The sequence below is a fragment of the Prunus dulcis genome, chromosome 1 (genome assembly GCF_902201215.1).
Source record: "Prunus dulcis chromosome 1, ALMONDv2, whole genome shotgun sequence".
NCBI lineage: Eukaryota > Viridiplantae > Streptophyta > Magnoliopsida > Rosales > Rosaceae > Prunus > Prunus dulcis.
Genome location: NC_047650.1, coordinates 20,624,641 through 20,651,411, shown reverse-complemented (window position 1 = coordinate 20,651,411; position 26,771 = coordinate 20,624,641). Strand labels below are relative to the sequence as shown.

Here is a 26,771-nt window from a genome sequence, read left to right as displayed (position 1 = left end):
TCACCATCATTCTGGCACAAGATTTATTAGAAAAAGAACAAGAAAAAAAAGGTTCCTGCATAAAGTCTTTTATCTCGTCAATATTCCTGAAACCTTTTGACATGACTCATGAGATGGCAAGGTTGCCACATGTTATCAAGTTGTCCTCCCTCATTATTAACCATTCATGTTCAAGTACTTGCAAATATCGTTTTCATTAGAAACGTGTTCACTCTCAGAGTCAGAAATGTGCATGTGGAACGGGGCCGTTTTGTCCTGGAAAAGTTCCGCGAGCATCTACATATATGAATAAGAAGGAGCTGATAAAAACTAAAGGGTTTGAGGGCTTAGAGACAAAGGTAACAGTCTAACAGAAGCGTCCTTGATAGGAACCAAAGAAAACGCATTTTTGTGCAATTTCAGTAATACTAATAACTGATAAATGATTAATCAAGGGACAATAATTTCATTGAAGAATCTTTATATGTTTGTAGAAGTAGAAGAATTTGTTTCTGTGAAAATGATGGATGCAAACTTGGTCTGTTTCTTTTCCATTGCCTCTGTATTCTATGGTCTGTGGCAACATGAACAAAATCAAGTGGGGATAACGGATAAGATCATCTCTAGAGCCTAGAGGCATCTAGCCATTGTGCTCTCTTAATGTCCAGACGCATCTTTGTCTAATCTACGCATAGGTACCAGCAAGCTAGAGAAAAAGCTTAAGAAGCTAGAGAAAAAGCTTAAGAAGGGTTAATGTTCTCTTTCAATGATTATGTTAATTTTTTCTGTGGCACAAACAAAACCCTTGAAAAATTCCAAGATATATTTTCAGATTGATTGAAAATGTTTATAAATAGGGGTAGAGTGGATATCAATCACAAATAATTGCGCTACTGTTAGATTGGCAGTCTCCTTATGTTTTATTTCCATCTACATGATATGTTGAGATTCCACTTTACTGGTTGATAAGATTTTTTGAATAGCAGGGGCCATGGCCGTGGATCGGGTAACTGTTGATGATAGTGGCTGATTCTTTTTTTTATGATAATAATTCCCAAAACGGTGCTCTGATTCATCTGTTTAATACGTAGGTTATCTTATAAAGCTGGATAGAACAGTACTTGACAATGAGTAATCAGAAGAATGGGGTTTGTGGGATAGGTTTATTTTGTATTGCTTTTGTAATCTCAACTTCTGTATGCTCTGAGAGTTGCTTTTGAATGAAATCCATGATTACGACCCAAAAAAACAACTAAATATACCTGCTATAACTATATACATGTTTCCTTCAATAGGGTTTTTCTTGTGACATGTCTTAGACCTCATAGTCTTTATTATTTCTCGAGTTAACGACTTTTGTTCGTGAGATTTGAAGTCACCATCTCCTCCAACAAAGCGGAGACTAAAATATCAAATGGTCGTTTTGAAACTATGCTGCTAGATCAGTGAAGTAATTAAGAAGTTGGGATGATCATGTGACTTGTTGAGGACAAAACAAGACCTCTATTTCTACTGTATATTTATGTGACTGAGTGCTGGCTGCTCATGCACAACACAACTAATAATCTGTGCCGCCGACAAAGCAAATAAGTTGCTCTGGAAAATGAAAGTATTCCACATAAATGTTTGAAAAAGATGGCATTGTCCAAGGCTGCAGGGCCCCAAGTGAACTTCTCTTCTATCTCTTGGGAAGCCTACATGCAGCTAAAATACGAAGTGGTGGAGAATTTTTCTGCTACTGTCATGAGGGGAACCAGATCTCAAGGAGACACAAAAAATAAAAAATACATAAAATACAGAGCCCCATCCACATCCCCACTCGACCTCTTTTTAATCATTTTTCCTGAAAGCACCTACCAAAAAAGTCCCACTGTCCCTGTTTGAGTGTGATACGAAATGCATTTTGTTATTTGGACGGCGTTGTTTGTCTCCATGCCTTCAACTCTTTCTTCACTTTGTGGATTGAAAAGGATGGTGATTAATTTACAAACCTCATGATCTTAGCAGGTTATCTAAAATGAACTTGCTGCATTGTCCTCATTTAAGCCAAGTTAATTTCGTTGACATCTCCTAGTACTTCGATCATCAATTGCAGATTTTCAGTGTCGACACATTCATTCTTATTTGATCAACTTTTGTTATGAAAAAGATAGGGTAACTACTAGTACTACTAGATAGATAGATAGATAGAACCATTGAAACAACCAAGATTTGATGCTTTAGAATCAGCTTTAATGGTTAAGTCTAAATGAAAATAACCACTTCATGGTTCAGAGCTCAGAGCCATGAAGCTACTCACTCAAAATTAGAATATCATACAGCTCACTGTTGTTCTTAATCTTCTCACAGCTCAATTGAAAATATGGGTGAAATGATAAAATCATCTTTCTAGGTTTGACCCTCCCTCCATTGCCAGAAACAACTCAAGGAATGAAGAGATTCTCCCTCTCTTCAACTTTTTTTCCTTTTTTTTTTTGGTTTGAACTTTATTATTTCCATTTTCTCTTATACCCCATTTGATATAAAGAAATTCTACTTTGTTCCTTCCTCTTTTGTGGATCAAGAATAAGAGGCCTCCTGATGGTATTTGGACCCAGTTGCCCAAGGGGCTAACTGAAACGGAGTTGGGTTTAGATTTTAAACGACACTTCACTTCAATTTTCGTTTTCTCCACAATTGTAAATCTCATAATCAAATGCTTATAAACTATTATTTGTGCCAATATATATCCACTTTAAACTAATTACTTGTAGACGTGGGTTTGGCCACTTAGCTAAGGCAATATATCCGTTCTTCAAACCTGAGTTCAGTCTCCTTCCCGTAAATTAGAACATAATTATAATAATATAAAACTAGTAAGTACTTTTGTTAAATTACATAATAAAGTACTTTAGTTTAACGAGACCATTTGTAATCTTACCACCTAAATTCAGTGACCTGTGCATCATTCTTCAACAAAGCCAACATCTACAAGCACTAGAAAAACTTTATTGAAAATATGTCATCTAGAGTTTAGCATTATTTAATAATAGTGGGCCTATAATAACAAAGGATTGTGCATTTGGTGGTAGATTTGTTTACCAATTCAAGAACAACATTGTTTATTTGGTATTCGTTTGTTTCTTTCTAATTGGTCCTCCACACTAATTTTTGAACTCTTTAACATAAATTTGGGCCTCTAATGGATCAGATTAACAATACATTAAAGGCTTATCTATATTAATGCTCTGGAAACTACGGTCAAATCTCACATTACCCCAAAGTTAAAGTCGCCCACTTATCTTGCTTGACCGTAGTTTGACAACCCACTTTACCACCTGCCGTCAACTCTGTTCAAAAGTCTATTAACTATGATGACGTGGCAGAAGTATTTTTGTAATCTCATACACATGGATCATTATCCACCAATTGAGGAGGTGACATGGCAAGTAGAGCCCACATCCACGTCGATAAGAATATAATTAAATATTCTAATTATTAAAACTAATTTAAAAAAATAAAAATAAAACATATCATTAAATGCATTCTTATCTATGTGGAGGTGGAGCCCACTAAACCGACGTAGCCCATGTGCAAGGAAGCTTATGTGGGCCCCACATGACTTCCAATAGTAACCTAAATTAACGATCTAGATTAAATCTAAGCTATTTAAACTGTAAATAAAAAAATAAATAATAAAAAAAATCCAACTTTCAAAATAATATTTTAAATTATTCTGAATTAGATCCAACCCTAAAACCCACTCCAAACTCTATAAATACCCACCCATTTCTCAAATAATCTACCAAAAATATTTTTTCTATTTCTCAATTTATTTTTCCTTTGTTAATTTCATCAATCTTTTTTCAGTCTTGTTGAAGATGTCCACAAAATCTCAAAGAGGTGTGAACTGGAGGCCCGAAGAAGATGAGGCATTATGCAAAGGGTGGGTTTTCGTCAGTTAAGATGAGGCTATTGGCACCAATCAAGCAAGCGACACATTTTGGCAGCGTGTATATCAAAAGTTTCTGGAAAATTATCCGGCCATTAGTGGACCCAAGCGATGAACATACCAAGCCATTGCTTCTCGATTCAAGACTATCAACTAACAGTGTTCTCTTTAGAAGGCATGCTTGACTAAGGTCAATACGAACCCACAAAATGGCTCAAATCTACATGATGCGGTAAGTACCCATTCTTATTAAAGTTTTAAATTTATAGTTGTAATTTTATTCAACTCCAAACTTAAATTTATTTTTTCATGCATAGGACATGTATGCGAAAATGATCTTTCTTAATGATAATAAGCCTCTAAATAGGCCTTTTCAAGCTGTGTCATGCTTGGAAAATCTTAAAACATTGCCCTAAGTGGAATGATATAAATGAGTTTTCCACACAACGTTCTTCTGAAGCTAGTGCAAGTACAGTGAATTTGGAATTATGTTGTGTATTTTCTTTTGGAATAAAATTACATTTGTGGAATTTCAATTTTTTAGGTCAAATTATTCAAAAAAATAATTATGAAGTTATTTAAAAAGATTAAATAAAGAAAAGTTATCCATAAAAAAAATATTAGACTTAAATCATTCTTAAACAATTTAATAAAGTTGCTAACTTAAAATTTAAGTCCGGAGGGTCAAGAGAAAAAATTGTTTGAGTCCGGACAAAACCCAAATAGATACTTTTTGTTAGGGGGGAAATTTGAGTTTAGCCCCAAATTGGTTGGAAAAGCCCAAGTGGGCCATTTTAAATATGAACAGGCAATGTGAAATTTGACCGTAATTTCCAGAGACATTGGTGTAAATAACCCTAAAGTTAAACAACTACCAGTGGTCCTCACCCCTGGCAACTGTCATTTCTTGTAACAGGAGAGGAACTTGTGTGTCCTGACCCCTCACTATTGATCTCCTTGTCCATAACCCCATCTTCATTCATTCATTCATATGTAAACCCAACCCAACCCAACATTTGTCCTTCTCAAAACTAACAAAATACAACCAGACAATTCAGCCTCACGCAAGAACACGACTCACATGTCTACATTGTTCATCTTGTTTCTATAATTTCATGAAACAAACGAAATTTCTATGGCTCATTTTCACGGAAGTACCATCTCGAAAATAACAACTTTTTATTGCAGGACAAGATTGCCCTAAAAGAGAAAACGAGACTGCATCCGATTGTTGGTAGAGAGGGAGAAAGGGGCAATTTCGGTTTTCTAAGTTGCTTTTTGTAGGGCTAGATGTCAGAGAAACATAGGGCACCTAACCCCATATTAGTAGTGGCCTTGGGAAAATATAAAATGGAAGGGTATATGAATTATTAGACTTTTTATGGGAAATTTCCAGCCGAAAGGAATCGAAAGGAAAAAAAGCATAGAAAACCGCATCCTTTGACATTCAAAAACGAAGAACCCGAATAAAAAAACAAAAGCAAATATCATCATTAACCCATTTTTAGTGTTATAATCCTAATTCCTTTAATTTAATCATCACTAAACTCCCTAAAACTCGAAAGCGATTGGCCCACTACCTCACAAATCCAAAATATCGCCACCAAATCAGAAAGCTATATGTAAAAGCTTGGTTTCTAAGCAAAAATTAAGATATTTCCATGCCAAAAAGAAAAAAAGAAAAAAAGAAAAAAAGAAAAAAAGAAAAAAAGAAATGAACATTTTCATTTCGGAGGGAAGGAGGGCGTAGGGACATACCTAATATTCGAGCACCAAAATAACCTAACCCACCAAAAATATAATACTTTGGTTCTCTTTCTCTTTCTCTTTTTTTGAGGCTCGAAAAATTAAAGAAATAAAAGAAATTTAGAGATTTTCCTTTTCTTTTTTCTTTTTTTATTGGAAGCTAGACATTCGGACTCCAAAGGTTCCACAAACGAGAATTAAACAGGCCCAACACGTCCGGCAGCACTTTCCTGGCCAATCCCCTGTGGGTGCTCGCCGACGCCGTCCGTGCAATCATCGCCACGTCATCCGCCGTCTCCGGAGGCTCTAAGTTAACCTCTGCGCCCAAGTCTTCCACTTTTGCGTCATTTTCTTCGACCCCATCCGCTTTCTCATTGGAACCCATCAAAACCACGTCGTTTTCCGGCAACAGAGCAGAAGCAGAGCTTTCAACGGCAAGCTCATGTGAAACTTGGTCTTTCTCTTCCAGAAAGATAGAATCTTGGGCAGCAACATCGACCGGTTTGGGGGCCTCGCGGCGGCTCAGCTTGTCTCTTCTCTTGCCTCTGCCGCTGTTCTTCTTGGTCTTCTCGCCGTTGGCCAGGTGATCTTCGAAGGCTTCGATGGCTTGGTGGATGAGCTCCCGGTTGGGGGAAGAGTCCCATTTGAACCAGTAGCTTCTGTAGCAGTCGAAGCAGTCGCAATCGAACATTGGGGGCTGGTGGGTGCTGGCGCTGGTGGACTTGGGGCCTTTCTTGGAAGATTTCTTCTTGGGGTCTTGGGCCGGGATCGTAGAAATATTGGGGGTGGTTTTCATGGACCGGGTTATCAAGTAAGCCAAGACCTCGCGGTCCTCGAGGGAGAGGACCGAGGCCAGAGCTAAAATGGCAGCTGGGAGGAGCTGAAGCACAGAGAGAACAAACCCATCAGAGGAGGATGAGGAGGAGGAGGAAGAAGAAGGAGATGGGTGCACTTTGCCTTTGTTCTTTATCTTCATGGTGTTTGATGATTTGCTTGTGTGGAAGAGAGAGTGGTAGGTGATGAAGCTGGGTAGGGATTTTGGGAAAAAGATGAAAACTTTAGAGAGATAGGGAGAGAGAGAGAGAGAGAGGGTGATGAATAGTGGTGGGGGTTTCTCAATTAATTTTTATATTTTTGCTTTGAAAAGAAGAGTGGGCTGTCAAGGCAGGACAGTAGTACGTCGAGCAGAGCAGAGAGGTCACCGTTCCTTGTTTTTCAGGTTAACTAGCTTTTCTGTACGCGCGGGGGCGCGTTTCGTGGTGTTTCTTCTTTTGGATAAATTACAGTGACACCCTTCAATGCTTTACAAGAGGATCAATTATTAAATATTTTTGTAACAATGAATATTTGATAGGGGCAACTTGTGAACGCGGTACCAGTAAATGAAATTATATCATCTGGACTCGTGTTGCAGTTTCTTACTCTACTAATTCGCATCATTTGCATTTACAAACATGGTACCAGTCGATCAATTGGTAGCATAAGCTAGTTACTGGCCTACGGTTAACCACATGATAGTCAATTCGCTTACGCTTAGTTTCATGAGACGTTGTCAATACGGAGTTGTCCATGACACTCTAAATAAGTTATTTAATATTTTTCTCATTCCTTCACGTGTATCAATTTGTGTTTAAATCACAAAAAATCATTAATTGATGTTGTCTCTTAGATGAAGTGTTCGAAAATAAAGAAGATGAAAATGATAAGAGACATGTCCCATAAGTATAAAAATGAAGTTTATTTATTATTATCATGTTTATGTGGTTTCTTTTGTGAATTTTAGATAACTGGTTTGTAGTCGATATCTACACAAAAATAATCAAACATGTGGATTAATCGGGCGCCATTCCTCTCCTCAACAATTTGAACTGTTTAATTAATTAGTAAGCCATTTATGTTTTCCTTTATTTAACAAAATAGTGGGCACTAACATAAAAGTATGCAAACATTAAACGCAACTTTGCTTGCTAAATCTGATTAAGTCAAGAGAAAAGACAAAGTCATAGGATATATATGCATCCAAATAAATATGATGGGGGCTACAGATGTCAAACGTGTATTATCCAGGGAAAATAAACTTTTGAATGCTCGATTGGTCACCACTTTATCTCCGCGCGTGGCTTTGTATTGCAGTTTGAATGAATTGGAAAGGTTTACCTGCCCCGTCGCCATTGTGACGGGACTGCCCTTATCTGGGTTTTGATCCTTTTTGTCACAGAGCTAGATGTAACTTTTTACTTTATGGGTAAAAGAGTCATTTCAGCAACCGCGCCGAGGATAAGGACAATTGGACACCCGACCAGAAGTACTATTGGAGGCGTCAATTGAGGTGGCGTGGCTACGGAGGGGATTGAATAGGATCTTCTCTCCTATATCCTTTCCTTTCCCCCTTGAATCTCATTCGTTGGAACTTAGTAAAAACAGATCAACGGCTAATATTTTTTTTCTTTTCTTAAAAGAACACTATTTGATGACAGCTGTTAAAATCATAACGGGCCTTTTTTCAACAACAAAAAATGAAGATAAAAGATTACTTTTGGCCCTTATAGTTTTTCGATTTTACTGCCGAGTCCATATATTTTCAATTTCGTGAATTTTATGTTTGTAGTTTCAATCAGGGCAATTTTAAGGACAAATGAAGAAATAGATTGACTCAAGTGGACCAAAGTACTTCTATTTTTTTTCCTGAGGGCGCATGATCAAAACTTACCAATTGATAGTGATGTAGAACATATGGTTGAAGTGATGGAAGATGAGATGGAGTGTTGCGAGTGTAAAGACAAGATCGGTAAATAAGTTTTGGATATTCGTTCTGATTTCAGTTCATGACCTATTGTTTCGAAAGGAATAACACCATGAGATCATTGCTTTGCTATGATGTATGAACTTTTTTGAGCGTTCGAGATAGTTTAACAACACAAACGTGCCTTTTATTATTTTTCTAGTTTTTGAAAACTTTTATTAATCTCTCTTTTAATACCATTTCTGTTTCCTAGAGTTTCTAAAGTATTTAAATCAACTTTGGCCCGTGATTAGGGCATCATGTTATCATTATAAAATTAATAAGATTGAGGTATTCTCATCTATAGTGAATTCCAAACTTAATTCTATTAGGTAATTGCATTGTCACGTTGCCTCATATAGGAATTTTGACATAAATTAAAATGTATCCTCAAACTTCTTTGAATTGAAAACTACATTAATAAACTATGGGGGTTCAAATTGATAAACAAATTGACAAACTACAAGAGCCAAAAATGATTTTTTACCAAAAACAAAAGAAAAAAACCATTCATGCCAAAAGTAAAAGAAAAAACTATTCATGGGCCTTGTTGAGAGCATCTCAAATAGACTCTTTATCCTCTCATTCCTAGTTACTTTGGCTAAAAAGAAGGAAATCCTCCTCCAACAGACTCTTTACTTGGCTCTCTATTTTGGGGTGTGGCTCTCTATATGTAGAGAGGAGGGGAGAGAATTTGGCTAGGGGGAGAGAGAGAGAGAGGTAGAGAGAGATAGAGACATTTGGGAGGTTTATGAGGTTGGGTTCTACTTTTTTTAATAAATATATTGGATTTGCAAGAGAAAAAGGAGGAAAGAGAAAGAGAAAATAATAATAAAATATTTCAAATTAGCTAAAATAGAGAACATTGCTGGAGGGAACACTTTTTAAGTGATTTGCTATAATAACTTTCTAGCTATTTTAATTTAGCTAAAATTTGAAGACTCTCTTGAAAATATTCACACCCCAAAAAAAAAGGGGGAAATTTACTATTACATTCAATATAAGAACCGAAATTATAAAAAAACCTTATATTAAATAAACTTTAGAAACACACCCAAAGCCCATTTACAACATAACAAAAAGACTTTTAACTTTTTTTCAAATTAATAAAAGACGTGGACATTAAAACTTGTGACTGCAGTTTGGATTGAGATTTAGATAAAAATTCTGGTTTGGAGTGGGTTGAGAGTTTAAATCCTTGTCCCCTATTGGGATTTATAGCTGTGGTTGGACTGGCAGGCTCAAAAGATTTTGTTGGTCCTTGGTCGACCACAATACAAATTTGAACTTGAAAAATGAGCAAATCACCTTTGCTTTTCTTTAGTTAAATATACCTCAGCAGGTGAGACATCAACAACAAACGTAGTTATACAAAACAAACTTCCATAGATCAACAACAAGCCACATCATGTTCAGCAAATTGATTAAGTTAAGATGCAGTAAATTTAGAGGTAGATTCTGCTAACAAAAACAGTCTACATATAACCATGACCGCGAGACGGGGGGAGCAAGAAAACCAAAACTCAAGCAGCTTTCTTATCTGAAACTGGTTCTGATTTATTTGCAGCTGCTTCAGAGCGCTTGTCTTCTGCCATCTTGGCATGAACTTCATCCCTCTCCTTGAAGTACCTCTCGAACGCCCTCGGAAGGAACCGAGGGATCAAAAACCCGAACAGGTTGATGGAGAAATATAGGAAATTGGCTATGGCCAAGGTCCTCCCAAACCAAAACCATGCAGTGTCCTACAATTACAAGTACCCCAAATAAGAAAACCAATTAAGAAGCACGAGAAATATGATTATAATTTACCTTGAGCTGTGCATTGGCAGGCAGGGTTTTGTTGAGCCAAACATCTCTGGTCCAATCGAGGATGACAAAGATTCTCCTGACAGTGTAAAGTAATGGGACCAAAGCTCTCACCGGCGGCGAAAACAGCGACAGCCCGCTGATCACATTCTCAGTCAGAATCTGAAACGAGAGCAAGAACAAGTGGGGTGTTGCAGAGCGCACAGCATGTTCGTCACCCCTTGCAAAGCCACCCAGCACATATGCAAGCGGCAAGAAAAGCCCAATGGTGGTGCCCACGATCACATAGACCCTGAAGAATCTGCTGCCTTGGAAAATCTCCTGAGAGCTGGAAGTGACGGTGCCATGTGCCGGGAAGGCCAGGCGAGACAGGGCTAAGAGATAGGCAGAGGCAAAAGCAGGGAAGATCAAATCAAAGAGCGGGACAAGGCCACTGGCTGAGAAGACCATGATGAAAGCCACGAGTTGGAGCTCAATTACCCGCAATGAGCCCATGACACCGCCAACAGCAGCCTGCTGTTGTTGACGGTGCTGCGGTTTCTCTTGCGATTTAGATCCGGGTTTTGTAGTTGTTGTATCAGGCTCCGTTCTAGGAGCCACAGCAAGAGACACACCTGACATGTCTTTTTTTTGTGTGGAGATGTTTACAGATTTGAATCAAACTAGCTTGGGAAGATTTGTTAAGTGTCTTCCTGGTGATACTTCTTGAACCTGAACAAGATGGAAAACCCAATTCACATTTACAAGAAGAAACGAATGCAAATCTCAGGCAGTGTATCAATCAGAGATTTCAAACAATGTTAATTATTTGAAGAGCCATACATGGTAACCAATAAAAAATGGTTTCAATTAACAAGGATTTAAGTTGGGTTCACCAATCTTTCCATACATAATTATCACCCGATCCAATCAAGAAAGGCTAACAATCTGAAATGCAATGCAACACATTCATACATACAAACGATAACTGCCTGCAATATAAAACAGCAGTTGTTATTGAAATTCTTGAAAGAGTTTGAGAGAGAGATCTTACTGAAGATGAGGGATGAGTGCGAAGGAAATTAAAGCAAATGATTCATTCAAAACCAAAATGAAAGCCTCCGAATGAAAAGACGATGCATCAGATCAGGGGAGAGAGGCAGAGTGCGTGCGCATATGTGGAAAAACAAAAGGACACAAAGGCAAGTCATGCCACTCTCTGCTTACTCTTCTCCTCTGTTTGTACGTGTAATATTCTGCGCACGACACTTGGTTTCGTGCAAACGCGGGACTGAATTTGGGCGACACGTGTCCAAGACCATGGCATTGCGCTGCTTTGATATGGATCAGGCAGTATTTAAATTCGGTCTGGAACCATCTCTTTCTTTTCTGATTTTCCATGTTTGCTACGATGGGCCAAGGCCCTTGAAACAATGCCAACCAACTAGTTTGGCCTGACAATCTTTTTTTGGGTGAAATAGGTGGTGTTACTAATTAATTCACTTATGCGATAAATTTGTGCATGTGTGAGTTCTGTTAGTTGAATAAGAAAAGCTAACTATAATATACAAACAATAATAAATTATTTGAAGGGCACATAGATCCCTTTGTTTTTATTTTTTATTTCATGACCATCGGTTTGTGGAAGGAGGAGTAAGATATTGGCAGGATAGCAACGGCAATTATACACAAGGAAAAGGTTTAATGTCAGGCACAAATGCACATTTATGACATGTTTATTAATTCCTAATTGCATGAGGATGAATTAAATAAATGAGAGTTAGAATTCGAATTCCTATTGAAGTTGTTTACTAAATTATATGAAATTGAAGTAGGAATGGTATTATTCCTTATAAGTTGTTTACAAAATTACCATGAATCAGAATTGAAACCAGTTTGATTACTAGAATACCTTTGTTGTTGGGTTAAAAATTAAAATAGATGACTAATTTAGAATTTTAAAATTTGTGTGAGAATATAATAGGTAAAAAAGATAAATTCTTGATGGGTTAGCTCTAGAAATTAGAATATCACTTCCTATCCAAGAGTTCAATTCCTCCAAAATTAGGAGTTGAATTCATGATTTTGTGTGGGGGTCACATACATTTTCATTCCTCCACGTGAAGTAAACACATAAGTAATCCGTAATAGGAATTCAACTCTTTATTTTGATTCCGATTACGGATTAATAAGGCCTCGTTTTATATCATACTAAAAAAAATGAGCTAAAAAAATCATGATTTTTTATTAGAACAAAACATGAGTTTTTAAATAAATAGGTGCGAGGGATGAGAGAGAGATCTAGGAGACCAGTAGGTGTAAAACTAGTAGGTGCCGACGATGAGATTTGAGACAAGGTTCAGGTAAGGTCGACCTTGGGGAGACCAATAGGGGAGACGAGAGACAAGAGACCTCGCTTATTTTGTTTTTAAAATTGGGCATGTTTTAAGTTTTTTTTAGTTGGCCTTTTGGAAAATGGACTTCACCAAACACGAATTATGGGCTTTGGACTCAAAATTTATTTTTGAGTTTGAAAAAATGGATCCAATTAGGATATCAAACAAGCCCTAAACATGCAATTAAAAGAAATATTAAAGGCTAATCTTATAGTAGCATATCAATCAATGATTTCAATGTAAATGTTTGAAGGGCCACGAGTGATAGCAAATATTTAAGCGATCACAGAATTAATTTCTTGTCACTCCATTGCAGTGGCAGCAATGTGCCTAATTAATTTCTAATTTTCACGTGGTTTTCCTTTGAGAAACTGTCCATTGTTAAATAGGGGGGAAAAAAGCAAAAAAGGAAGACAAGTGAAGAGAAGAAAGAGGTGAAAGATCAAGAGGTTTTGAAGCATGAAGGCTGTTAAGTGGTTAAAGAAAAAAAGCTTCGGGGGATATGAACGCGTCCCCTTAATAAAAGAAGAGGTTGGCAATGTATCAGAAAAGAAAGAAGAGGTTTGACACTCAACAATGGTTTTGAATACATAGGAAGTGCAATATTACAATTTTTTCAAAGGTATATTTTAATTCTTTTTTTAATTTTATTTTTAATAGTGGTGCAAATTTGTTGAGCTAGAGTTTACCAAGCACTGTGAAGGTTGTATAAGAGATGTGAAAAAATGCTGCAAACAAACGAAAGGTACAAAATGCCTCTTTTTTTTTTTGTTGTTGTTGTTTCCTCTCTGGGTATATATATATTTTGATTTTTTTCTTTCTATGTCAGGAGTTGAAAGTGTTGTGGTTGATAAGGATAATCCCGTAGTGGTAGTGGAAGGAAGATTTCTTCTGGAAAAGCTTTGCTCACGCCTCCAAAATGTGGCTAATAAGGTGGTCACAGTTAAGAGGTCAGAGATGGAAGAAACACAAGAACAAGGCGAGAGCAGCCATGGAGATGACCACGTTAGCGAACCAGAGGAGGATAAGAAGAAATAAAAAAGATCAATTAATTCCTTCATTAGACTAAATTTGTTTATTTATTTGCTAGGATATATTAATATGGTGGTGGTGTATTGAAAAAAACAATGGAGGTTTAGGTACGCAAAGAAATGAAATTACTCAAATTCCTTACTTTAATAAGTATATATATTGATCCTACATTAGAGTTAAAATTGTTGCTTTTCAGAATATTGAGAGTATCCGTCAACGGGTTCCATAGCTCAATGGTAAGAGTTTTTGTTTGCATATCAATGGTTTTAAGTTCGAACCCCAAATGACACCTACACCCTCATTCTTCCAAACTTTGCCCCAAAAAAACACAGGTATGAGTAGATCCATAATCATGGTCCTTGCAAAACAATTATCTCTTTTATATACAAACAATATATTACCTCATTATAAGAAACGAAACTTATTTGCATAATTGGATTTGGAAGCGTAAATAAAATGTTCCAGAACTAGTTGGGAGTTCAATCCCATATTGGAAATGCATCCATATATGAGAATCCGGGTGGTAACTGAAACCCAATCATTTCCTCTGCAGATAATCTCAGTTTGGTAAATTGGTAAACCAATAACCATGAAATCAAAATATTTATTTGAAGCACTGAAACTGTTTCTCAAAAGCAAAGGTACATAATTAATTACACATAAATATCATATACATGGCATGGCAGGGAGAGTCTTATTTATATCTAACATCTTCATCCCCCTCAATGTAACTTCACAATACAGGAGTTTGTCAAATGGGGAAGGTTTGATGAACTTATGCTTTGCTTGTAATTTGAGTTTTGATTCTTGTAAGTTTTATTGTAAAGGTGTTGAATTTTTTGCATAATATTTGTTTTGGTTATTTATTAGAGACAAGATAAACAGGAGAACAATAACCAAAATGCAGAGAAAAATCAACAAGATGAGAAGAACAGTCAGTCGAGCAAAGAGATTGTGTTGAGAGTACTTATGCATTGTGAAGGATGCAAAAGCAAGGTTGCTAAATGCTTGAAAGGGGTTGAAGGTAAACATAATTAATTTTGGGTTGTGCAAATATTTAATTTTTTACATGCACATATATAATTTTTGTTTCTGTTTTTCATTGAAATGAATATTAGGCATCGAAGATGTTACGGTTGATTATGCGAATCAGAGAGTGGTTGTGAAGGGGAAAAGGGCCAATCCATTGAAGGTTTTGGAGAGATTGCAGAAGAAGTATAGCAGCAATGCTGAACTTATCTCTCCAAAACCAAAGCCCGAAAACAAAGAGAAAAAAGAGCCCCAAAAGAAAGAAGAGGTATGTCTCTGTTATTTTTAGTCTTGAAGAATAAAATAAATCATGAGTCTACTTATTGTTGGTATTGTAAATATACATGCAGGCTCAGCCTCAGGTGAAGGTTGTACTGTTGAAAATGTTGATGCATTGTGAAGGCTGTGCAAATGATATTAAGAAATACTTGGAGAAAATGAAAGGTAAAAATCTCTAAAAGACTCTTCAATAATCTCTTTAATTTGGGGATTTTAATCGTGAATTTTTGTTGTTGTTGGGGATTTGCTGCAATTTTAGGTGTTTTAAGTGTTGAAGCAAATATGGAGAGCTCAAGGGTGACAGTGAGGGGAGTGGTTGATCCACCAAAGCTGATAGAATACATCAAAAAACAATTAGGGAAGCATGCTGAGATTGTGAAGCAAGAACAAGGACACAAACAGGGCAACAACAACAACAACAAGAAAGACCCAGAAAGGGAAAATATATTTCAGTATCCTCCTCAATACTCATCTCAGCATATTTACCCCAACCAGACATTTAGTGACGAAAACCCTTTTGCCTGTTCCATAATGTAAAAGCTTTTCAAGACATCATAATTCTGATAGAATATCAAGAGAGAAAAAAATCAAGAGTTAAATTGCACCATATATTGGCTGTGATGGCTGGCTACTGACAAATGGAAAGTGTTATGCGCTTTTGCTTTTTAGGTCCAAATAAGCACTTACTTATTAAGCTCTATAACAAGAGTCATATGAATATGAAGCCAATCATTTACATAGCAATGGCATTGAGCCAACTGAAGCTTTATCAGCAAAACAAAAGGAAAGAGCCAACCAGAAAACTGCCCTGCTAATAGTCAACTTATTTGTCATGATCATATATAGCTTTGTGAACTCAAATTGTTACAAGTTTTGCCACCCTTCAACATAGTTTGGAGCTCTAAAAAGGGAAAAAATGTATGGTTGTGTTGGATTCGAGTTTAGCTGATATGACGCTATGATTTTCTTCGGGTTGTCCGGAAAATGTGGAGCCGTGGTCTTGTTTCTTAGTTTTGTTTTAAACTAATAATTTTCATAAACTCTTTAGGAGTTTGTTGTGATTTATTTTCTATTTATGAGTTTTTATTTCTTTTTAGCTTTTGGAGTTTGTACATTTGTTTACTCATCAATAATATACTATCGCTTATTTTAAAATTAAAAAAAACTTAGACAATAATTTTGTTATTTCAATTTTTGGTAAGTTGGTAATTGAAAATTACAATAAATTTTACCTGAAATGTTCTTGAGAAAATGGTAAAAATTTGAAATTTGATACCATAGTTGATTGATTAGATTACAATTTTTTTTGGTCCGATTTATTTACCATTCCTGCGCCAACTACCCGCGTCAAGTTTTGATCCCGCTCAAAAGGCAAGCAACAGAAATTCTACAATAACCCCGGCAAATAAAACAACCCAATAACTACCTTGTAAAATCCACACCATTCAAAAACGGTCTAATACCTCGAACTTAATTCCTCTGTAATATAACGCACATTTTTTTATACAACTACTCTGCCAATCAGACACTGCCATGTCATTTTATAACCGTTACGATCAAAGTCAATACTGGTGTTGGGTCCCACTAAAATAATAAGCTGAGTTGTCAAATAATTATTGGTTGGAGCACGAGTGCACCAACCCAATAACATTTGAATTTCGGAGCAGCTGAGAAGCAGCATATTCCAACTAACACCAACGTCTCTAGTGGGGGAATATTTTCCATATAATAATATTCAGAATTTGGAAATAAAATCTGGCTGAGACTTGGCTCAGCTTCAACCCTCATGCGCCACCGGCTCACGTTAGCACCTCTCCCTCGGTCAGTATGCTTCTAAACGCGTCAGATTTATCCACGTGTCCGAATTGTCCCGCTCTTCATAAATCTATCCGTTAACCCTCTCTCTCTCTCTCTCTCTCTCTCTCTCTCTCTCTTCTGCAACTTCCGTTGAAGAAGAAGAGAAAGAATACCAAGAAATAGAAAAATAAATAAAAAAGATTGAAGATTTTTCAAAAGAAGAGGAAAAAGTTGGGAAATGGGGAAACTACTATGCGATTCGACTACGGTTGCCGAGACATTTCAAAGCTCCTCGCCGACGGTTCCCTGGAGGGACCCACCCAAGGCGTCGCCACTGGACGAGGACGCAATCTCGGCCGTAGATCTCGTTGACCAGTCAACGGCCGACGTCGCATGGGACAGCGTGGTGGGCCTCGAGGAGCAGCAGAGACGGCACCTCCAGAGGCTGCACACGAAGGGCGTGCTGTGGAAGCACCCAGAGGATCAAGACTCGTCCGAGTCCGACTCGGACTCGTTAATGCCACAGAAGTCGATGGTCTTCAGACTGTCGCACGGGGGCGAGGTGTCGTCGGACGGGAATTGCCTGTTCACGGCGTCGCAGAAGGCGATGAGGGCGGCGCGTGAGGTGGACGCGCGGGAGTTGAGGAGGCGGACGGTCCGGAGATTCAAGGAAGACTACGGATCTGCGGCCGGGGAGGAGAAGCGCGTGATAGACGACGCGATTCGGCATATGTACGCGCCTGATCTGAGGGCTGGGTGGGGGATACATTTGATTCAGGAGTTCAAGTTGTTGGCCAAGAAAGACGAGCGCGTGAGTCTTGATTCTGCCATCGATGAGCTTCTTCAGCTCGGCATGCAGAGGTAATATTTATTCAGATCTGCTCTTGTTCATTTCTTTTAAATCTAAAATTTTACTCGTGAAATGTGATAATAAAAGAAAAAAATCGTTTTATTGGGGTTAAATTTTCTTTCTTGAAATGTGACCAATACAATTTATTTGGAATAATTAAATAAAAAAAATCATCTTTCTTTTCAGATCTGAATATTTTCATTTCTTGTATGCTAAATTTCAGGCCAAGGAAAAACTATTTTGTTTGATTCGATTGCCTTACTATTGTTTTGTCTTTTCATTTTCTTTTGAATGAAGAGAGCTGGCAGCAGAGTCTATTTACAAAGAAAGATGTATCCCAGTGAATGATGGAGCGAGTTGGGCGAAATACATGTCGACCTCTGGTTCTACCCATGATGAATATGATATCATCACATTGCAGTACACAGAGGAAGGTTTATTATCCATTGATGAAAACAGAGAAGGTCATGCCGCGGCTTTTGGAGATGATATCGCAATAGAGTGTCTTGCCACAGAGTTTAAGCGAGAAATATATGTGGTAAGGAGAAGTTTTGGTTGGTGTGGATGTTATTGCTTGTTCACTCAATTTCTTCAGAAAGAGTCTTGGTTGAAGATTTTGATAATTAATTTTATCAGTAAAGTTTACAAGTGTGAATGCAATCAGTATTCAAATTTTCTGTGAGTTACTAAAGTTTAGAAGTGCATTAAGGTTTATTGCACCTAACGTTTGAGAAGGCTGAGTTGATCTTTAAAGAGCTTGTTGATTTGCAATAGAGGAGCATTTTGGTTTTAATATTGTTTTTCTACAATTCTATGAGGAGAAATGATACAGTGATTCTCAATGCAAGTATTAGTCCGCTGCTTAAACTTGACCCTATGTGCATTTGATAAATCTGCCGTTTACTTTGCTTTGTTGGGATATTGGTATATATTATTTTTGCAATTTGAAGTTTGTGAGATGCACTGGATTATGAATCATTCTTGTCTGAAATTCATCAATTACAGGTTCAAGCACATGGATCGGATGCAATGGTTGATGAAGAAAATTGTGTTTTCTTCCTTCCACATCGACCCAGGAGTCAAATTTGTGAACCTCCTTTCTTTCTTTTCATGAAAGGAACAGGTAAGAAAAAACAATCTGTCCTCTGAAAATACACGCCATGCAGTCGATTAGCTTCTTCATTAGCTAGCTGGGCCTACATTTCTGAACATTTTCTCAAACAGGTTGGTGTGGTGCCGGAGCTGATCACTATGAACCCCTCATCGCCCATCCTCTGTCATTAATTTCCCAGGAGAAGGTTGCTGTGGTACTCTGATGAAAGGGAGGGCATCATGTCCTGCAGTTTTGTGGCTTTAGAGAGATTGAGTAGAAGTAGTTGTTCTATTTATTCGTTCCCTTAGTGCTTGGCATGCAATCTAAGTCACCTGATTCTTCTCTGGATCATCACCACAAGGAGAATTTGATTGCATAGCATTCATTTTTTGTTAGCTAGAATCGGTTATCTGACTCCAACTAGCAGGCTTCGTTTTCCTGCACTTGAGCTACCCTATAGTAGTATTTGCAGTGGTTTTACCAGCTTTTGTTATTGTTGTTGTAGTTGAGTTTTTTGGAGGGTGCATATATTGCCAGGCGCTATTTCGTCCAAGCTGAAATGGTGCCTTTCTGTTGTATCTTAAGCTGGCTTTTATCATTTGAATGAAAGAATTGACTCCCATTTGTTCTCTCTTCTTGCTGGTCCAATATGTGACGAGATCATTATGCGTTTTAAAGTTCTACTTTTGTTCTCGTTGTACTCAATAGTTTATTATTAGTGTGATTCTACCAGACTCAATAGACCTTCACATCCAACTTGTTGGTTTTCAAATTTCAATCAGATCAGCCATTGAGCGAGTGATTGTGAACCGTTAATGCAGGTGATCCGTGTTTGATTGAGTTAATAGTTGTGTTTAATTGAGTTAATGTGGACTAATGATCGTTGATGCAAGTAACTCCTATTCTGCTTAATTGAGTTAATGTGGACTAATGACCGTTGATGCAAGTAACTCCTATTCTGCCTTTTGTAGATTTCTCGAGCCTTGAGGGACCGAAGTTCCAACAAGTCCACGTTTAAAGACTTGTTAATCTCTAAAGCAAAATGTGTTCCACAAGATTGGTGTGCGACATAGAATGACATGAAAAAGACAGAGCGCTCAGATCTCAAGTCTTTTTTCATTAAAGAGATGATGATGCAATACCAGAAAGATGTTAAATATTGTTTCAATTTGCTTTTGCCACATCTGAAGTTTTTGGTTTGGTTTGGTGAATATCAATTCAAATTTATTTTAGGCAGCAAAAAATAAGTGCAATCCTGATCAAATAAGTAATTAAATTAAATATAATATTCCTTATCAAATAAGTAATTAAAAAAGAATATTGTTTTTCTATTTTTTCATTAATCTATGATGCATCTGCAATAAAACAAGTGTGGGAGCAAATAAATTCGACAACCAATTAAGAGGCGCCATGTGAAGAAGAAGCAAACTTTAAGAATACATTATTTAAATCAAAATTCTGATTTAATAATATATTCAATATGGGAGTTACTTATTTAGGTTGAGGAAATAAATTCCATAAATTCCCTTAATCTATTTATTTTCTTCCATAACTTCCCTCAACTCAATTAATCAGGAGATGAATAATTCTCAATTATTTCCTCCTTAATTGGAAAAGGAATGTTACAAGAAAGGAAAATCTATTGAAGCTAAATGGAGGACACAAATAAGGTAACTCTAAAAAATCCCTAAAATTACTCTCTCTCTCTCTCTCTCTCTCTCTCTCCAGCCGAAATCCTCCTATGCTTTCTCTTTTGCTGGCTGGCCAGCCCTTGCTGCCGCCACCTCTCTTACCTACTCGGCTCCTAAGCCACATATCTCCCCCGTAGAGAAATATCTCCATCCTTACAGTATTATATGCATCTTTTGAGATCATATTACTAACTTAGGCATCGGAGGGCCCTTGGCCACCACCACATCGGTGGTTCTCCATTGATCGCCATTTGTCTTGCAGGGAATCTAGCAGGGGAACGTATGAGAGAGAAGAATCATCCGTGAATATTCTCCCGTGAGAAATTTGCACAAACAACAAGGGTGCTGATTTTTCCACTTACATTCCTTTTTGTTTTTTAATAATTTTTACTATAACAAAAAAAAAAAAAAAAAAAAAGGAGAGGGGAGACTTTGGAAAAGGCCAAAGGAGAGAGAAATTTTTTAAAAGAAGCCAAAATGGACAAAATTGCCCTTATTTATTTTCGGATTTCCTAAGGAATCCTTTACATTTGCATGTATTTTGTTTGAAAGTTGAGAAGTTTTTCTGTATTTTTTGAAAAAGTTTTGGCTTTTTTCAAAAGTAAAAACTTTTTTGTGGCTAAAACCTAAATTTACGGTGGAAAAATCAACTCCCTAAAACAAAGATTGTTTTTGTTAGAATGAAATTTGATCACATGTTATTCTTCCAACTTGATATATAGAATAAAACAATCAAGACCCATGTTAATTTACTGCATAAATATACTTGTAGACAAAACCAAAGCTTTTTTATGTCCTTCTGTCAAGCTTCATGTTCACATCCAAATACATGGACTCCACTCTCTCTCTCTCTCTCTCTCTCTGGTAATAGTGGAATCTGTTAAAACCGTCCATTTAGTAAAAGCAGAATGTATATACATTGAACACATACTTGTGTTCCAAAAAGATGAAAAAGGCGCATCTATCAGGTATATACTTGCTATATGTGGTCTTGGAAAGCTGAATTAGGTTTGTAAATTAGCATATGCATGACAGCTGATGGGTCAACAATCAAATGCCAAATATTTGAAAGCATTAGAAATTATAATGAATTAATACAAGTTAACACTTGGAAGCTGCTCTTCTCATGGTTGATATATTTAATTTACCTCAGTAGCCTTGCTTTCCAAACCCACCACTAACTTCTTTAACCTTCTTTGTGGAAGGTAGGTTTGGACTTTTGGGGATTTTCCTTTTAGCCTTCTTTATTATGAGCACTACGTAACTCTAATTCAATAATTCATAGTTCCTGCACTGGCACTCCATATATCTGGCACCAACTTCCATTTGATCAATCTTGAGAGTGAGATTCTAATTAACCCTTAATTAACCCTTGTTGTGTTAATCTTTGAATCACATTGCTAATTTTGACAACGACCCTCTTGTCTAGCTTTTTAAGAAGCTCCTTTACAAAGTGCTTTCCTCTCTTCTTTTTTTTAAGTTCAACACATGTGCCAATGCCATACTGCGATAGGCCTCTATTATATGGAGAAAAGCAAACCATGCGCATCAATTTTTTGAAATAGAAAAACCTAAAAGTGGCATTTGGGGCATCTTCACGGCTATTCTCTTCTCTTGCAATGCCTGCCTACCCTAAAAGTGGTACTTTTTCATGGCAACTAGTCTTAACTTACTCTTAACTTTAGATATGGAAACCATTGGTGAAAGCAAATAAATTTCAATGAAAACAATATTTCCATGTAGTGATTAATTAACATAAAGAGCAAAGCCAATGTTTTGATTTGTTAAAACTATGCCTCGTTTTGTCTTGGCATGCTCTGTTCTCTTGTACTTCATAAAGGGATAGGCTATAAAGAGAAATCCCAGATCGCATATATGGCGTGCTTACGTATGTGCATACATACAATTTTCTTTTATTAAGGGATCATTCAAATAAAATTCCTTTACGGTTCTCTAAGAAATTTTTTTCAACGATCCAAACCGTCTATTTTTGCAAGTCTTCATTCATAGATCATCCTTACAAAAAATTATGCAAATTGAAAATCATTAAGACATCTAATTGTGATCAACAAAATATACGAACACGTTGCTTCAAGAAAAGACTATAATAACAACCATCTAATTGAGTTGTCAAATGGTTTTGGATTCAAGTGAAATTTTTTTTTTTTTTCCGCAGAGACGATCCTTGAGGGAATATCTAAAAACTAAATGGTTCAGATCATTAAAATACAATGTGTGATGAACCATATAAAAGTATCCCTCAAATAAGTTTATTTGAGAGATCCTTACATACATATAGTACTACTAGTATAACACTGGCATATATATATATATATATAGGTTTTTTCTTATTTTTCTTCAATAAATTTTCACTGCATGGGTGTTTAAGGGATGGGGTTGTTATATGGGGGGCTATGCTCCCTCCAATCCCTTTAAGTGAGAAAAAAGTATGATGTTTTGGTAGTCCGACAACTAGACCTTTGTTTTTAGTTTTGTCCGCCGAATCTTTCATTGCCTTCGTTATTGTCATTAAATATCTATATATATGTATATAAGCATACACTAAAAACTTAATTCTGTACAAAAAGTTGTGTAATATGATGGAAGTTAAGGGTAGGAAGCTATGCTGTTTTTCTTTAATTTCTGTCACACTGAACAAATTAAGAGGGTTGATGTCACAGGGACGTACGACCATACCACCTATATCCAAATGCAAAAACCAGTAGCTAGCTTTTCATAATTCGTTGCTGATGATGCAAATGAATGTTTCTTAGCTCAGAAGAGGAAAATTGAAAACCATCAACACCTTGAAAAGGAATTGTGAAAGCAATGGAGGCTGAAAAACAAAAGCACCCAAATAATGAACACATTCTCAACCTGTTTTAGCTTTTTCATAAAGTAACCCTCCCCTCACACAATAGTATAATGCATGTACAATAATTAATAAAGCAGCATGCATGCCTTGAATCCCTCCAAAATATCCAGCTTCCCCCCCAGCCGCGCCGCCCCCCCCCCCCCCCCCTCCCCCTATATATACACACCTTGTTTTCACTTCTTTACGTTCAGTCAGTTGTGAAATCAAATTTCAATCAAGACTCACTGTCTAATTTTAGTCCCCTAAATTGGCTCCTCTCAAAGGACCAACTTAGAACTAATAATCCCACCAAATTCCTCTGACCATTTTGTGCAATAAATGTATGGATCCAATCAAGGGTGAAAAGCTTCGAGCCATGAAGAGTTACAAGAAGCAGAACAACAGTCAAATTTTTTACAGTCTTATTGTTCATTTGCTTATTGCAATAGCATGCTGTTTACTTTGTTCGTACTCTCATTGGTTTCCTTCTCTCTACACTGCCAAACACTTGTTGTTTATGTCTCTTCCAAATTCTTGGTCCGGGTTCTTTAACCCCAGGTGCCTTTTCATTGTGGTCAATTTCATAGTAGTCTTCCTTATTGGAGAATCGAGGCTCAGCGGCAGGCAATCATCTCCCGCGAATGAGATGTACAACGAGTATGTTGAGAGAACTCGAAGTCTCAGGGCGCCAACCTCAATGTTTCAAGAGAAGAAAGAAGAGAGGACCGAACTGCCGATATTGAGTCAGAAGGAGGACAATGCGAAGATACTTGAAGAGAAGGAAGTTGATGAAACTAAAGAAGATAAGCATGAAGTTGATCAGGACGAAGACTTTAAAGAATGTGAGGGAACTGATGAAGAAGAAAAAGAAGAAGAAATAGAGAAAAAAGAGGAAGAAATAGAACAAGAAAAAAAGGAGGAGGAGGAGGAGGAGGAGGAGGAGGAGGCAGCTGGAATTCCTGCTGAAGAACTAAACAAAAGAGTTGAAGCCTTTATTGCAAGGGTAAATAAGCAAAGGTCGCTGGAAGCTAGATTTTTGGTTTGTGGTAAAGCTTGATTAGTATGTTGGGTACCCAAAATTGAGACTCGGTTGATTAGTTGGGGTAATTATTGGTTTTGTTTTTCTTTTCGTCTTTTGGGTACTTTGAAAAACTTTGGTAAATTATTGATGTTATTGATTACATAATAACAATTTACTAGTGGCGATTGCCAATATTTGCTGTTAAATATTAATTCTTCATTAGTTATTGGAGAATTTGACGAAAATAAAATTGGAATTTGTCCATTTACACTTCTTTTGGGTTTTTAAAAAAATACTTTTTAATTTGGCCAATTTGATCCCTGTGTTTAAGACCATTAATCAATTTGGTTTGTTCCGTTAAAGTTGCCGTTAAATGAACATGATAATCTTTTTTCATTTTATTTTGAAAATCTATAAAGTTTTTGAAGTTAATAAAAAGTTGCATTAATTTTAAAATACATTAAAAGTTCAATTAAACTAAAATATATCATTAGAAAAAATAAAATAAAAAACTTGAAAAGGGAAATAAAAAAAGGTTTTAGTTTAGTTAGGAAGAGGAGTAACTGCTCAGCGGGTGGAGAAGTGAGAAGGACCATTGCAGAGTGCTAAGGCTACATGAGCTTTTATTTTATATATTAGAGGTGGGTGCATTGGAGTTGGGGAGGGTAAGTGTGGCTTGGGGAGTTGGGGAGGGTAAGTGTGGCTTGGAGAGTTGGGGCCTTTGGGTGTCGATGGGAAAAATGGTTGGGGATAGAGATTGACATGAACGGTTTCTCCCACTTTTACAATCAATGTGCAGCTCCTCCCCTCCCTGACTATGCCCTTTTTTCCTTTTTTCTAATGCTTAATTCAACTTTTTATTAACTTCATTAAGCATTATAGGTCTTCTAAAAATAAAATAAAATATTATCATGTTCATTTAACGGCATGAAGAAAAATAAATAATAAAAAAGTATAAAGAAAAAGAAAATGGAATGAAAGTTGAAAAATTATGTATAAAGAAAAAGAAATAATATAAAAGTTACGTAAAAAGAAATTAATGTAGGATAGGGGTAGAATAGGAAAGAGAAAGAACAAAAAAGAACAAAATTAATTAAGAAGTATTAAAAAAACAAAAGGGAGTGTAAGTGGAGAAAAATGGAGTGGAAAGATCAGCTCCTTTTTTTTAAATACTTTTTACTGTAACATACAATTTCCAATAAGAAAGTATAAATGGATAAAAGAGGAGAGAAACATATAATTTTCAACAAATGGTGTAATTATATTAGAAAAAGGAGGAGTTTGAAAATCAACTCCCTTTACATATCAATAATGGCGAAGTTACATAAGAAAACAAAGGTATTTAGTTTTTCTTTTCCCTTTTTTTTGGGCTAATTAAAATCGAGTTTTGTTTTCCCTTTTTTTTTTGGGGATAAATTAAATAACACCGATTTATAGATTTAACAGAATTTGGACGGAATAGATCATATTGACTAACATATACAAACACAATAACCAAATTTACCAAATTAATAACACGAAAACTAAATTGACCGACACATGAACTATTTTGACATTTAAGCCTTTCATATAAACGTATTTATTATTATTTTTACAGTTAAGATTCTAATAAACCCTTGAAATTAATAGTTTATACATTTCACACTACGCAATCAAACACCGAAAAGGCAAAAAAGAACCACTCAGACAGTCAATCTCCCAGGACCCACTCTAATTTGGAGGAAAGAATAATATTATTATTGTATTAGATTCCAGAATTTGGCAGGTTTTAGGGTAGCAAGGAGCAAAACCCCACCACCACAGAACCCACTATGAATATGAATATTATGTTGGGTTTATTTTGACGCTCAATTCTCCATGGGCTGAAATTCCTTCCTTAGCTCCGAAGAGAGGAAAAGGAGGCAGAAAGAAAAGCATTAAAATTGTGAACAGCTCAACTCAAGGTCAGCCTACCTCCTCTAAAATCTAAATAAACTATTCATAACCACCATGTGTTTCTTGTATTCAACCTTTCCAAATAAGAGTGAAATGCATTTTTCCTCATTGTGTTTTGTCTCAATTTCGATTTTAAACACATTAATTTTATTTTGTTTCTTCCCAATTTTGGTCATTGTGATAATCCATTTAGATAAAATCCGGATTTTCAATTTAGAGAGAAAAAATCCATTTGATTTTGAGGGTTTGAAAACTGCCCTAAGAACTTTTTAAAACTTTTTTCAATTTTAATTTATGTGTTTATTTGATACAACAGTAGAGAAAAATAAAAGTAATGTAACTCGAAATTGAAATCGAGACAGAATACAGAGACTTAACATGCATTTAAAATAATGCATGAGTTTCAAAGTTCCATCCAATGGCCTAGCACAGACTGATGAACAAAAATTAAGAGTTATAATTTATAATTATAAGGAAAATACTTTCCTTCTTATTAGGTAAGTGGGAGCTCTTACATTCTTACAAATAGCATTGTGATCTATGTGCAAACAAAAAAAATTTCTTTTTATAT

The 26,771-nt window shown here is 36.4% G+C and overlaps 5 protein-coding genes across 5 annotated transcripts; 3 read left to right on the top strand and 2 right to left on the bottom strand.

Annotated features, from left to right (window-relative positions):
- Positions 1-5,613: 5,613 nt before the first annotated feature.
- Positions 5,614-6,870, bottom strand: LOC117620595. Its single transcript, XM_034350716.1, has one exon. The coding sequence runs from the start codon at positions 6,630-6,632 to the stop codon at positions 5,817-5,819; it is 816 nt and encodes a 271-aa protein (XP_034206607.1). The 5' UTR covers positions 6,633-6,870; the 3' UTR covers positions 5,614-5,816.
- A 2,864-nt stretch (positions 6,871-9,734) lies between these two features.
- On the bottom strand, positions 9,735-11,429 carry LOC117614827. The gene is made up of 3 exons (XM_034343737.1): positions 11,278-11,429; positions 10,248-10,955; positions 9,735-10,180 (listed from the first exon to the last, which is right to left on the bottom strand). Exons 2-3 carry the CDS (start codon positions 10,863-10,865, stop codon positions 9,962-9,964), a joined length of 837 nt encoding a protein of 278 aa, XP_034199628.1. The 5' UTR covers positions 10,866-10,955; positions 11,278-11,429; the 3' UTR covers positions 9,735-9,961.
- Positions 11,430-13,078: 1,649 nt separating this feature from the next.
- On the top strand, positions 13,079-15,496 carry LOC117616183 (heavy metal-associated isoprenylated plant protein 8-like). The gene is made up of 7 exons (XM_034345426.1): positions 13,079-13,180; positions 13,280-13,364; positions 13,449-13,624; positions 14,522-14,675; positions 14,770-14,948; positions 15,031-15,124; positions 15,219-15,496. Exons 1-7 carry the CDS (start codon positions 13,079-13,081, stop codon positions 15,494-15,496), a joined length of 1,068 nt encoding a protein of 355 aa, XP_034201317.1.
- A 1,325-nt stretch (positions 15,497-16,821) lies between these two features.
- On the top strand, positions 16,822-19,331 carry LOC117615650. The gene is made up of 4 exons (XM_034344767.1): positions 16,822-17,617; positions 17,904-18,144; positions 18,612-18,729; positions 18,831-19,331. Exons 1-4 carry the CDS (start codon positions 16,995-16,997, stop codon positions 18,920-18,922), a joined length of 1,074 nt encoding a protein of 357 aa, XP_034200658.1. The 5' UTR covers positions 16,822-16,994; the 3' UTR covers positions 18,923-19,331.
- A 4,136-nt stretch (positions 19,332-23,467) lies between these two features.
- LOC117615151 (cilia- and flagella-associated protein 251-like) lies at positions 23,468-24,444 on the top strand. The gene has a single exon (XM_034344168.1). The coding sequence runs from the start codon at positions 23,588-23,590 to the stop codon at positions 24,299-24,301; it is 714 nt and encodes a 237-aa protein (XP_034200059.1). The 5' UTR covers positions 23,468-23,587; the 3' UTR covers positions 24,302-24,444.
- Positions 24,445-26,771: the final 2,327 nt, after the last annotated feature.